At 41.1% G+C, this 14,284-nt stretch overlaps 1 protein-coding gene across 1 annotated transcript in view; it reads right to left on the minus strand.

The window, feature by feature from the left end:
- Nucleotides 1-14,284, minus strand: part of LOC124545636 (ovarian-specific serine/threonine-protein kinase Lok-like) — a 204,673-nt gene that overhangs the window by 90,516 nt on the left and 99,873 nt on the right. Inside the window, exon 5 of the mRNA XM_047124585.1 lies at nt 12,612-12,815. Within this exon, the coding sequence (XP_046980541.1) occupies nt 12,612-12,815 (204 nt within the window). The remainder of the gene's footprint in view (nt 1-12,611; nt 12,816-14,284) is intronic.

Here is a 14,284-nt window from a genome sequence, read left to right on the forward strand (position 1 = left end):
AAGATACAAATTTTCCATTCTTTGTTATTTTTATGTCTGATTTTGTGGTAAGTCTCTGGCAAGTGTAATAGTTGTTTTACAGACTGTTTAATTTTTTCATAATTCTGTAGGTTGGACTGTCTATCCAGCTGACTAGAGGCCATATTGGAATTTGGGGTTTATGGATCCTTGTCTGTGTGTGAAGTGTGGGTTTTCTTGGGTTCATAGAGATGTATTGCTTCTTCTTCCCAATCAGTGAGAAATGTGTTGCTACTGTTGTGGTACTAGTTATATTGAACTGATTGCAACATTAAAAAAAAAACACCATAACTCATACGACTCCTTTACTAGAAAATTAAACAACAGAACAGCATATAAACAAATCAAGAAAAATATAAGTCAGAAACTGCACCAGAGATAATAATTATAAATGGTAATCACTCGCAAACAGCATTATACTGCACGTAACATTACTTTTTATTACTTTTTTGGTTTGGGAAGCGTATTGTTAGTTGGTTTTATAAGTATTTCTGTAATACTGTTTCCCGTGAAAAATTCTAGTACTCCTCTTATGTAGTCATTTTGTTTCTTTATTACAAGGCTATTCCTTTTAACTGCTTTGATTGCTGCTGCTTGATGTATGAGTAATTTTTGGTTAATGCTTCTGATTATTTTAGGAACCCATTGACGTTGCTTGTTTGTTTTGAGGACTTCGGTGAAAGACTTTTTTACGATTCATGAAGCTTGAACCTGCAATAACAATGTGCTAAGAACGTAAGTAATTAAAAATTGTAATAACATCTTCAACTTTTGTAGTCCTGCTAGGCGCTACAAGCTGGAACCGCGTGACCACTACGGTCGCAGGTTCGAATCCGCCTCGGGCATGGATGGGTGTGCTGTCCTTAGGTTAGTTAGGTTTAAGTAGTTGTAAGTTCTAGGGGACTGATGACCTCAGCAGTTTAGTCCCATAGTGCTCAGAGCCATTTGAACCATTTTTTTGAAGTCCTGTCTCCCTCAGTTGCATGTAATATTACGGTATATTGATAATTTTTACTTTTTGAACCACCTGACTACAACTGAATGAAACACAATTTTCATGCCATACACGTTTCGCCTTTTATTCTCTGCAAGGCATCTTCAGTGGCAGGTTGTGTGGACAATTTTCTACATATTATGCTTCTGTTCCGTTTTTGGTGCCGTTCCTCCTCTTATAAATGCCACTTACAGTTTTTTCCCCACATTTCACAACACTACAAACACTTGTTTTGATGCAATGTTTTGGTTTGTGTTGCCAACTGGCGGAACAGCATCAAAAATGGAACAGAAGCATAATATTTAGAAAATCGTCGATGCAACGTGCCACTGAAGATGCCTTGCAGAGAATAAAAGGCGAAACGTCTACAGTACAAAAATTGTGTTTCATTCAGTTGTAGTCAGACAGCCGAAAAAATAAAAATTATCAATACACCGTAATAAAAATTGTGATGTAATTTGTAAATAACAAAAATGTAAAAAAATGTTTGTTTACTGAATTTTTTGGAGATAGATTGAAAATGTGCTTCGAAATGAGCTAAAAGCAATCAGAACAGCTCAATAAAAACATTATAGCAGTGTAATTGGTTTTTCATATATAGAATGTCCTTACAAAACATATACACTGCTGCAGGCCCACAATAAATAAAAATATTGGCACTTCAGTCATATGATAATATGAGGAATTTCCTGCAATATATAAGACTTCGAGTGAAGTTAAGAAAACTTATCGAGAAATCAAGTACAAATTGGCAGAGAGAAACATTATAAATGAAGATATGCGTATAGCACAATTATGTCTTAGTAGGAATACCATTCCACTCATATCTGACAACTTATCAGAATTTATAGGCAGATATGTATATTACGTGAACAAACAAGTGAGAATGCTGCATCAAGAGAAATTCCAATATATACAAAATGGTCATTACATCAATCTCAATGAGCCTACACATCACCATTCAAATTTCATGCATGGACCACTAATTTAACAAATATTAACTTCAAAGTAGAGGAAGAACAGCTGACACAGTAGACCTTATTGACCTTTATTTACGAAATATTTTTATAAAGAGCTATAGATGAGTAATAAAGTTCCATAAACTGTTTTTCTTGTAGCACTCTACAAAAATTCATTTTATATTTTTCACTTTTTCATCATTTAAGTTTATTTAACCTTATTTTCTTGTCTTTACATTGGTAGTAAAAGTCATTACAGAGTTATTGAAGAATACTACAATATAATTAAAAAATATTACAGATATTTTCAGTTAAATACAGCAGTGTACATTACATAGGTTCTGCGATCACTTATTCATCACTCTCTTTGGAAACTTGTTCACGCTTGAAACATATTTAAGTTTCCCTGTTATGTTTACTGCTTTGTATCTCGTCTCTTTCAGTTGTTACAGATTATAGTTGTTTTGTTCACTTGTTGTACTTCACTGCTTCTGACAGGCTTTCACAACACAAATGACAATTCTCCTTCCTCCTTCAGCTTTCTCTGCTGCAAACTTCTGACAGATATTCTGTCCAAGAATACCTCCCACACCTGAAACCACACACTTTTCGAGTCCTCTAATATTCATAGTCCTTTCTTCCAAGTAGGGTTTCATGAGCTGCAGTACCAATTCTTGAAGAAAAAGCTGCTGTTTATTAGATTTTGTCTTATTCCACTATGGAAAGTTGAGCAGAAACAATATGAACCATTTAACGCTGCTACGTCCACAAGAGTATAGAAAATAGGTAGTGGCCACCCTCTAGGTCCTCTTAATTGAAAATTTCCTTACTATCTGATCCATTGTGTCAACACTGTATTTTGTCTAATTAAAATATAATCATATTACTCTTTTCTTCTTAGTGTCAAACAATGGAATATCAACAATGTAGGAAAGGACCAATTGCTACTTACCTTAAAGAGGATGGTAGGCTTGTTGGTTTGGGCAGTAAAGGGACTAAACAGCTGGGTTATCAGTCCTTTTTACTAGGTCACACAGGACTCGGATGAAACCTATACCGCAAATGAATCCTATCACTTCAAATTGGAGAAAGGAACAAAAGGTGTAACACGAACTGTGTAACCACACAGAAGACTAACAAAAGAACCAAGCCGAAAGTGAAAACATTAATTGAAACAAAAAAAGCTGTAGAAGGTGGTAAAACAATATAGCAGTGGGCTGGACTGACTGATTGTAAAGATAGAAAAGGATGATCCAGCCACTCCGCAACACACAAAACTCACCCATCTAAAATCACAAGCCCAGAGCGAGCGTGGAAGAGTTACAATTTAGGTAGGGCGAAGGCCTGGGAGAGAAGGGCACAGGTCCACTATTAGACTGAGTGACAAAAACTCCCTCTCGAACAAAACATAAAACTAGATCAGCCTCTGAGGCACTGTCACCTAATACCAAAGGTAGCACATCTGAAAGGTTAAAAGGCAGCCACCGGACAGCTAGATTGGATCGGTCTAGCAAAATGTGGACTAATATCAATTGAGAGCTGCAGGGACGGAGGAGGTGACCGTTCATCAGCCAAATATGGCCAATGTGGAGCCGGCAAAGGACAACAGAGTCCCTGCAAGTGGCTCGCATGGATGACCCCCACACATCTGTTGTCTCCTTGATAACACATAGGTTATTTGATGTACTTAGGGTGCGCCATTTGATATTTCAGATCCAGAAAACTTTACGGCGTCAGACTGATCAGAGATCAGTCTCTGGTAGGCTGATTGAGAGAGTCGGTTTACTGGTAGCTTGTTTGGCCAGCCTGTAAGCAAGTTCATTTCCTGGGATTCCGATATGTCCTGGGGTCCAAATGAAGGCCACTGAATGTCCACGGTTTTCAAGGGCATAGACAGACTGCTGGACAGTCACTGCCAAAGGATGGCAAGAGAAACACTGGTTGAGAGCTTGTAGGCTGCTTAAGGAGTCACTACAGTTGAAGGACTCACCTGCGCAGGAACAGATACGCTCAAAAGCACGAGAGATGGCTACCAACTTTGCAGTGAAAATACTGTAGCCATTTGGCAAGGAACAGCATTCAGTATATCGAGTGCGAGCTTAGGCAAAGCCAACGTGACCAATGACCATCTAGCCATTGGTGTAGACTATTTCTGAGCTCTGGAACTCACTGAGAATAGAGAAAAATTAGCGGCGGAGTGCCTCAGAAGAAACAGAGTCTTTTGAGCCTAGCAATAGGTCCAGACAAGCTGTGGCCGAGGCACAGACTATGGAGGTGTACATGAGTGGACCCACAGGAAAGGTGGTAGAGGGAAAACTCTAAGTCACTGAGAAAGGACTGTACACCAACAAACTGGAATCCCGAATCTAGGCCACCATTGCGTGAGAGAGATCACTGTGTTTTAATTTGCAAGCAGTTGTTATCACCTGATCCGCAATGGAGGAACTCCAGCATCCACAAGTAGGCTGTTCACCAGTTTAGTTCAGAAAATTTCTGTCGCAAGTTGAACTACACAGTGGTGTATAGGGTCCAGCATCTGCAATGCTGAGGGAGATGCTGAACCAAATGCCAGGCTCCCATAGTCACGATGGGACTGTACAAGGGCTCTTACACAGTTGCAACAGTGTAGCGCAATCTGTACCGCAGTTGGTGTGACTGTGGTGTCAAAGAATGTTAAGATGACATCGGCACTTTATCTCAAAACTGACAAAGACGGGGAAGCCAAGTTAAGCAGGCATCGAAAACCAGTCCCAAAAAGCAATAAGTCTCCATTAAATTAAGCAGTTGGTCATGAGCCGTGACGAAATGTCACAGTTGGTTCTTTGCGTTTCCTCCTTGTATGTAGTGCTTTTCTTTTGAAATTCCCGCTTCGCACTCTGTTGTTTCCTTACCCTATCCAGAGGGCGCTGTGCCATTGCTGCGGCCAGGCGTCTGCCGTGTTTGCGAGAGAGCGTCGGTCTGGAGGAGGGACTAATTGCGGACGTCTGAGAGTGTACAGGAGGCCACGCCGTTTTGTTGATGTTTGGCGTGACTCGTGTCCCGTGTGATGCATCGTTAAGACTATGATAGCAAAAAATGGTTCAAATGGCTCTGAGCACTATGGGACTCAACATCTGAGGTCATCAGTCCCCTAGAACATAGAAGTACTTAAACCTAACTAACCTAAGGATGTCACATACATCCGTGCCCGAGGCAGGATCGAACCTGCGACTGTAGCGGTCGCGCGGATCCATACTGAAGCGCCTAGAACCGCTTGGCCACATCGGCCGGCGACTATGACAGCAGCCAATGTTATAGTCTTGGTCGCAGATGGATCAAAAGGATGGGGCCTGGTTGTCCATTGAAACTCCTATCCTACGGATGTCGTCAGACTTAAAGTAAGATGTTTTGGCCATTATTTTGCGTTATTTGCAAGCAACTGGGGATTCTGGCGTCTGCAGTAATTCGGCAAAGATTATTTGTTTCATCGGTGTGTAAATGACTGAACAAGGAGAAGTTTACGTAATGTTCATCTTACGCTCGTGTTCTGCGTCTGCTGTTTGCGAGTGTAAACCTGACTCTCACCTTCATCTGTTAATTTTGAGTGCATCATCAAATACTGAATCCAAGTAGTGACTTTCATTTAATTAGCTGGAGTCCTCCTTTTCCTCATCACGAAGGGTGTTAGATGGCAAAGTAGAATTTTAGACCTTAACTTGCTACCTCTTTTGCGTGGCTTCAATAACTAACCTGTTAACTAATTAAGGTTTGTGATAAATAAAGGTATTTAAGTATGTTGTTCTATAATATTATCTGAAATGTGTCAATGGTTTATGTTGTGAATGTTGATTTTCGGGTAGGAACGGATGTGCTGGCACACCTGCCACGTACATTCCACGTGGGAAAAATATATCTAAAAACAAAGATGATGTAACTTACCAAACGAAAGCACTGGCATGTTGATAAACACACAAACGAACACAAACATACACACAAAATTCAAACTTTCGCACCAACGGTTGCTTCATCAGGAAAGAGGAAAGGAGAGGGAAAGACAAAAGGATGTGCGTTTTAAGGGAGAGGGTGAGGAGTCATTCCAATCCCGGGAGCGGAAAGACTTACCTTAGGGGGAAAAAAGGACGGGTATACACTCGCGCGCACACACACACATATCCATCCACATATATGCTGATGAGGCAACAGTCTGTTATGAAAGCTGGAATTTTGTGTGTATGTATGTGTCTGTGTTTCTATCGACCTGCCAGCGCTTTCGTATGGTAAGTCACATCATCTTTGTTTTTAAATATATTTTTCCCGCGTGGAATGTTTCCCTCATTTTTATATATATATATATATATATATATATATATATATATATATATATATATATATATATATATATATATATATATATAAAAAACAAAGATGAGGTGACTTACCGAACAAAAGCGCTGGCAGGTCGATAGACACACAAACACAAACATACACACAAAATTCCAGCTTTCGCAACAAACTGTTGCCTCATCAGGAAAGAGGCAGGAATGAGGCAACAGTTTGTTGCGAAAGCTTGAAATTAGTGTGTCTTTCGACCTGCCAGCGCTTTCATTTGGTAAGTCACATCATCTTTGTTTTTTGATGAACACAGATGATGTGACTTACCGAACGAAAGGGCTGGCAGGTCGATAGACACACAAACAAACACAAGCATACACACGAAATTCAAGCTTTCACAACAAACTGTTGCCTCATCAGGAAAGAGGGAAGGAGATGGAAAGACGAAAGGATGTGGGTTTTAAGGGAGAGGGTGAGGAGTCATTCCAATCCCGGGAGTGGAAAGACTTACCTTAGGGGGAAAAAAGGACAGGTATACACTCGCACACACACACACATATATCCATCCGCACATACACAGACACAAGCAGACTATTTTAGATATATTTTTCCCACGTGGAATGTTTCCCTCGAATCTAAATTTTTTATTACTATTGAACTGTACTTCAAGTCATATTGTAAAGAAAGGAACTTATTGGAGATTAACTGTCACCGTAAGGTGTTGGGGACAGCACACTTTCCTGATATTCATCTTTACGTTCTAGTCAGTGTGTAAACTTGCTAATTATTTTCTCTTTACATGAAGTGTGCCCTGCCTTTATGTTATAAGTGACTGTTTCATAACCAGTTTTTTTAACACACCTATGTGTATATTTACATTTATGGGAGAAAAAGTGTGTTCCCCTGTTGAGCTTCAACTAAAGTGCAGCAAACTGAATCAGGTGTTCATTATTGTTCTATTGTAACACTAATTAATTTTCTTGGTCTGTTATCAAGTGTTACAATAAATGCAAATTGCAGTGAAGCGACGCACTATTTCAGTTGATCCCCTGATTTGCTATCTCCGCATTTGTTAATCTAAACTCATAATATTAAATTGTTTAAATATTGGAAGGAGGTGTGTGTCCCAGGTCATCGAAGTAAAGTTCTAGATGTGGGTGGACAGTACGACGACAAAAGTGAATTACAAGCCTTGCTGGCTGAAAACTTGAAAACTGAAAGCCATGAGTGAGAACCCATGACTGCACCTTTTGTATGGCTCCCTGCACCTGATGTTCAGCCACACTAACTGTAGATGAGCAAAGGGAAATACAGACGTCAACAGCATACAAGAAGGGCGATACTGAAGACCCCAATGCTCCTGTGAGACCATTAATGGCAATTAAAAGGGGTGGGATGCTCAGTACAGAACCATATGGGAACCCATTATATTAGACATAGGGAAGGGGGGGGGGGAGGGGGGAGGACTGTGTGAAACACTGACTCAAACTTTAAAGGAGTTGAGCGACAAGAAGTTCTGTATAAATATTGGGAGTGGGCCACTGAGTCCCCACTCTTGTAATGTAGCGAGGATGTAGTGGTGCGAAGTGACGTCATTGGCTTTCGTCAGGTCAAAAAAGATGGCAATAAGGTGTTGGTGGGGAAAAGGCCATTCAGATGGCAGATTCCAAGTACACCACGCGGTCAGTGACGGAGCAATCTTGGCGAAAACCAGCCCGTAATGGAGCAAGAAGGCCCTGAGACTCAAGGAGCCAACACCACCGCCAGCTAACCATATGTTCAAGCAACTTGCACAGAACAATGGTGAGACTAATAGGATGATAGCTATCCATATCTAGAGGGTTCTTACCATGTTTTAGCACTGGAACAACGATGCTTTGATGCCACTGTGACGAGAACTCATTATTGCTCCAGATGCGGTTGAAGATGGCAAGGAGGTGGCACTGGTAATCTGAAAGATCAAAGGCCGAGTATGTGCCATGTGTCACCCTGAAACGAGTGGGGGCACCTCTATGTAGGAGGCAAAGGTCAAGTTGCGTTAGTAGACCTCAACATCTTTACCACAGCCAGTAATCTTGGTTCCACCCTACAAAGCGCTACTAGTGTTAAAATCGCCTAAAAGTAGAAAAGATGGGGTAGCTGGGAAAGTAGCGCAGCCAATACATCTGGAGGAAGGTCGATGTTGCAGATGGTAATTTCCTGCATTGTTATCAATAAAACTTCTAAAGTTGTTTGAAGGGGTGCAGGTGTGCTACATACAGAGGTAATATATATGAACTCCACCTGACCTCTTGTTACAGTCAGTATGATTTTTTAATACCCCCGATGGCCACGAAAGGCGGGGATCCGCATTACTGGAAAGCAGGTTTCCTGAAGGGCATGCAAAAATCAGGTGCGGCACGAAGCGTTGTTGTAATTCAGCCAGGTGGGGGAAAGATCCGCAGTAATTCCACTGGAGGATGCATGAAGTCACCAAAGAGGCAGTTTACATCTCTGATCACCTTCTGCCACCTGTTGAGGGCTTGTGGATTTTGTGTCCATTGGTTCTGAGGTTCCAAGGAGACAGAGGACAGTAGGATCTCCACCTCATCCTCAGAATTGGAATCTGCCAGAAGCAGCAGTGTGGCGACCACTGGAATCACTCTTCTAGATAGGCTTTTTCTTTTGGTCCCCCTGCTTTTCTTTCAGTTTGTCTGGCTGGGAGGGCTTTACTGAGTTTTGCTCAGGAACCGGAGATGATTGGGAAGTAGCAGCTTAGGGCTCCTTTAGCCAATGGCCTGTGTCTGGCTTCTCCGCAGCAGAACTGTTGGAAGGCAATGTCCCAAAGGACCCCTTTCTTGCGAGAGGAGCCAGAGGAGGCTGTTGCTTCTCAGTAAGAGGGGTGGGTGGGAACCACTGACTGATGGGGAGGGGGAGGGGGTGGCGTTGCTCCCAAAGTAGATGTTTGGGTAGGAATGGGAGGAGTGCCCCCGAGCAACAAAGAGGCAGATTTAGTCTGGCAGCACTGAAGGCCCACTTTTCGAGGAACAGGTGGTGGGGTTACTGTTGCCAGAGAAGGTGACGTTCATCATAGCTACACCATAGGAGATCACGTGCACAGGATTTAAGTGGTCGTATTTCCGTTTTGCTTCTGTGTAGGTCAGTCTGTCCGGGTCTTATACTCCATCATTTTCTGCTCTTTCTGAAAAATGGTACAGTCCAGTAAACAGGAGGAATGGTGCTCTCCGAGCTGACACAAACCGGAAGGGGGGCACAAGGAACTTTGTGTGACAGACATCCGCAGTCCCGACATGTGGGGCTGGTGTTACTGGAGGACATATGCCCAAATTTCCAACATTTGAAGCACCACATAGGAGAATTAACATAGGGTTTAACGTCACACTGGTATATCTTTTCAGGCAGCGAATCACGTTTGAAGGCCAAGATGAAGGCACCAGTAGCAACCCTGTTGTCCTCAGGCTCCCTATACACACGCCTGACAAAGTGTACAAATCATGGCTGTAGATTGGCATGCTACTTGTCATCGGACTAGAGGAGGAGATCTCTATGGAATATAATAACCTGGACCATATTTAAGCTCTTATGTGAGATGATTAAGATCGGAACATCACCCAGTTTGCCACAGGTGAAAAATACAAGCAATTTGTCTTGGGGACACTGGTTTGTATTGAGACCGAACCGTTCCTCATTTTGAATATTCCTGCTACTTCCCAAAACTTGTTTACTAAGTGCTTAACAAAAAAAGAGGCTTTGCCATTAAAAAGGATTGCCATCAGACCCGGTGCAAACCAAGTATCGAGGAGAGTAAGTTTGTCCATTATCATGAGCCCTGCATTCCTTCCATAGTGTAGCCACGGAAGGGAATAATTTAGGGTTGTGTCTCTTAGGGTTGTGTCTCACTTGGAGACTTTTGAGGCTGTTTGACCACCAGCCACCCACTCCAATAAGGGAGTCTCCCCATGGTCACCACCAGCACAGCCTGGCACAATGGCCATTGCCAGGAATCCTGATTCCTAAGATGACAGGCACATACTCCTTGGCATATGTGGGGAGGTTGCAGCTCAGGTATCAGCAATGTGATCCCTGTGTAGTGAGGGGGCTACAACCAAGAAGGCACATGATGACCCCTCCAAGACTGGACTGGCTACTGTACTGGATATCAGGTGCAAAAGGTCCCATCACGATCATGGGTGCAGAAGAAGGCAGCGGACAATGGAGGTGGATGGTACATCCTGCGAGGTGTCCTCACCCAAATACCTGGATTAGGGTGAAGTTGCAGAAAATCGTAATGCACAATGAGCATATAATGCACCACATAAGGTGTCCTTTCTCAAATTGCCTGCATGTCAGAAAAATTTGAAGATATGGAGGTCAAATTATAAAAACGGACCATAACTTATTAGGCTGGAAAGTGGAAGAATCCTTTAGTCACCTCTAACAAACGGTAGGAATACCTAGGGCTTTTTCTAACACCCAAACCCACAGGGGGGAGGGGCACGAAGACACGTTAAGTTCCAGACAGGCACAATTAAAAGACACTTACATAAAGCATGTGGCCACAGCCTTCATTAGCCAAAGAGAAACACACACCATTCACACACAAAGCAAGCACACCTCATGCACACACGACCGCCAACTTCAGCGTGGGCCAGAATCCATTCTGGCCTGAAATGCTGGGTTGGCAGTTGTGTGTGTGAGGTTTCCTTGTTTGTGTGTATGAATGGTTTGTGTTTCTCTTTTGCTGATGAAGGCTATGGCAAAAAACTTTATGTAAGTGTGTTTTTTAATTGTGCCTCTCTGCAACTTAATGTGTCTAATCTTTTCCTACATTGTTGATATTCTTGTTAGTGTCAGTAGGTGAATAAATTGCAGCATCATGTTGAATAGACAGCAACGAAAGTTTTTTTTGGGCAGGGTGTGGGGATACAAGAAACAATTGCGACTAGGGTATTTCCAGTGCTAGAACCACTGAAAAAAAAAAGAAAAAAAAATTACTTGAATATAATTCTCTTCTTGAAATGTCTTTCAGGTGTTGCTTGCTATTAGTTTGTAATTTTTCCACAAGACCCAGCTTGTGATGTTTCCTCAACAATTCTTCCTCCAAATCAACCGAAGGGTAATATCTGCCTGTGGTGACATTGTGCCCTGAATTATGTATGGGAACAACCAGGTATTTCACTACAGCTGCAGCTGAATTTGATTGTTATGGACTATCATTTTTCTTCCCTGCATATGGCACCATGCTGAGAGCATATGTGGTTTATGCTTTTTCACAAGTAATCTTTATTATGGTGTTAACAACTTCTGGAGAAAAATTCTTTACAAATTATTCTCTTATTGTTCCTACTTTATCTTCCTTTCTCATGCCTTCTCACGGTTTGTTTATGTTTTATGTTACTCACCTTGTAATATGAGGATGTAAAATCATTCCCTGTGATTGTAAAATACTTCTCACTGACCCAACCAGCTGTATCATCATCCACTGCAGGTAACTAGAGCTAGTCTGCTGAGTGTTTGTACACCATCACCGTCACATCCTCACACGCAACACACTCCTTCAGTTGCACTCACCACTTCACCACTACCACCAAATTCTGTACATTCTTCTAAACTGTCTAACATTGCTCTTTCAATAAGAGAGCTGGGGTACATTTTCAGTCTCAGTTGTCTCTTAACACTGGACAAAACAGCACTGTATAAGATGGAACAAGAGAGAATCGGAAGTGAAAGAGAAATGAATCATTGTTAAGACCACTGTTGCTACCCACACACAGAAATTCAGTGCCCAGAGGGTCTACACTGCTGAAATGTTACAATTTATGGAAAAAGATATTTGTTGTCAAGTCACAACTACTACCAAGGAAGTACACTTTATGACAACTTCATTAGACTAAAATTGATGGCTCAAGTTTTGCTGAATAAATTTATGTATTCATAAAATCTGGTTGAGGAAATAATAAAAAAACAGAACATAATTTTATAAGAATTTTAAAATATGAAACACCAACTTAAATTACAATATTTACAAGAGGTGGGCACAAGCACAGACCCCCCCCCCCCCCCCCCTTACTGTAAGGATCAATAAAATCACCCAACATAAAACAACCATCACATGAAAATGATGCCCCTAGGAAGTTTTAGTTTTGCAACACACGATAGTTACGTAGAGTGCATGCACACATTCACTGCCCCCCCCCCCCCCTCCCTCCCAACACACACACACACACACACACACACACACACACACACACACACACACACACACTACTATGCTTTATCATGTTACTGGTAAGATTGTTTTTGAGACAGAACAAACTATTATTACTTACCTTAAGATCTCTGTGAGTTATTCCTTTTGAATGCAAATACTGAACAGCTACAACTATCTGATAAAATATCAGCTTTGCCTCTGGTTCACCAAGCTGTTCTTTTTTGGTGATCCTGTCAAAAAGCTCCCCTCCCTCCATCAGTTCCAGAAACATGTACACTTTATTTGATGTATCCACAATGTCATGGATGGTTATAATGCATGGCTGAAACAAGGATTATCTGTCACAAATCCCATTCATATTCCAAATTAAAATCAAGATAAATGGTCACAAAAAAATTCTCACTATCTGTGTTACTTTGCTATTTCATCCACAATTCCACATAGTAATTTAATAAAGCTATTACATGGAAACTCATTTAAGATTTTAAAAAAGTCCATCGAAAATTGTTTTACCGAAACTAGATGTTTTAAACAGATTGCAAAATGGCAAAAGACTGACTGCCATTCATAAGCATGGTATTTGTAAATTCCTTTGACTTTTACCAAGCACTATACTGTGGCATTTATGCCAGTATTACTCCACATTCTACAAACACAATTTCTTCATTGTGGTATTGTCCACAGATCTCGATAATGTAACAAAATTGGAAAACCTCCATTGACACCAAAAAAGAGAATAGTATCTCGCTGCATACAGCAAGAATGAATGGGGGACACTGGCGAAGCCACACCCCCTCTCCCAGCCCCACAATGGTCCCACACGGAGGCCGATATACAGCCGAGCAGAGGCTCAGCTCAGTTCATGACCTCCGATCAAGCAGACATCTTCATCCCATTAGGAGATGCATTACTTTGTCTTACATTTAACAGTCATTCTGAACTTTGTACTTTGACAGAAGTTTTTACTAAATGTGTGTATCAAGTGATCCTTTAATTTCAAAGACAGTTGTAAATATTTGGCACATACCTGTGGCAACTGATTGGATCAAGTTAAGTAAATCTTTTTATCATTTTTGTAATAAAGAGAAAACATCTCATATGCCATAGCTCAATGACACGATCGGCCACAGAAACCAAAACAGCTATCCTGGACAACAGTTGTTCTGTCATGTCGTAACGCTCAAAGTACGTCAAACTTGCAGGACATAATGACCTTTCAATCAGCTGGGAATTATAATACGTATTTTTTTTTATTAAAAAAAACACCCTCACAATTAATACTGGATGAGATTATTTGTAATCGGGACAAGAACTCTTCAGAGAATCTGGACTCTTTATTGCCTATTAGCTAATAACTTGCTCTTCTGTGTGACATAAAATTAAATATAGCGTACCCAAAACCAGTAAAGACAAGAGACTGACAAGACAGTGCACATTTCTTCAATCCTTAGATCCTAGCGATTTTTCTCTCGATCTTGCTACAGCTTTACATGGTGTGCTTTCTTTTCTGCGAAAGAATATTACCTCATCAAAGTTCGTCGCTACATGAAAAATCAAAATGTTGTCTAATACTGAAAAAGATGTTAATACAAATAGTACCCAAGACTGGTGTGGTTACTCGATCTGATTACATGTATTTTGTCACTGTCTGCTAGAAAAATGAAATAGGCCTGCATAATATTGCAGCAATTGTTACACACACCAAATAAACGAGACTGTTTTGGCAATAATGGTTATTTTTATAGCATGACAGAATATAATTCATGAAGTACCAATATCAAATGCCTATTA

This window comes from Schistocerca americana, chromosome 1 (assembly GCF_021461395.2).
Source record: "Schistocerca americana isolate TAMUIC-IGC-003095 chromosome 1, iqSchAmer2.1, whole genome shotgun sequence".
In the NCBI taxonomy this organism is placed as follows: Eukaryota; Metazoa; Arthropoda; class Insecta; order Orthoptera; family Acrididae; genus Schistocerca; species Schistocerca americana.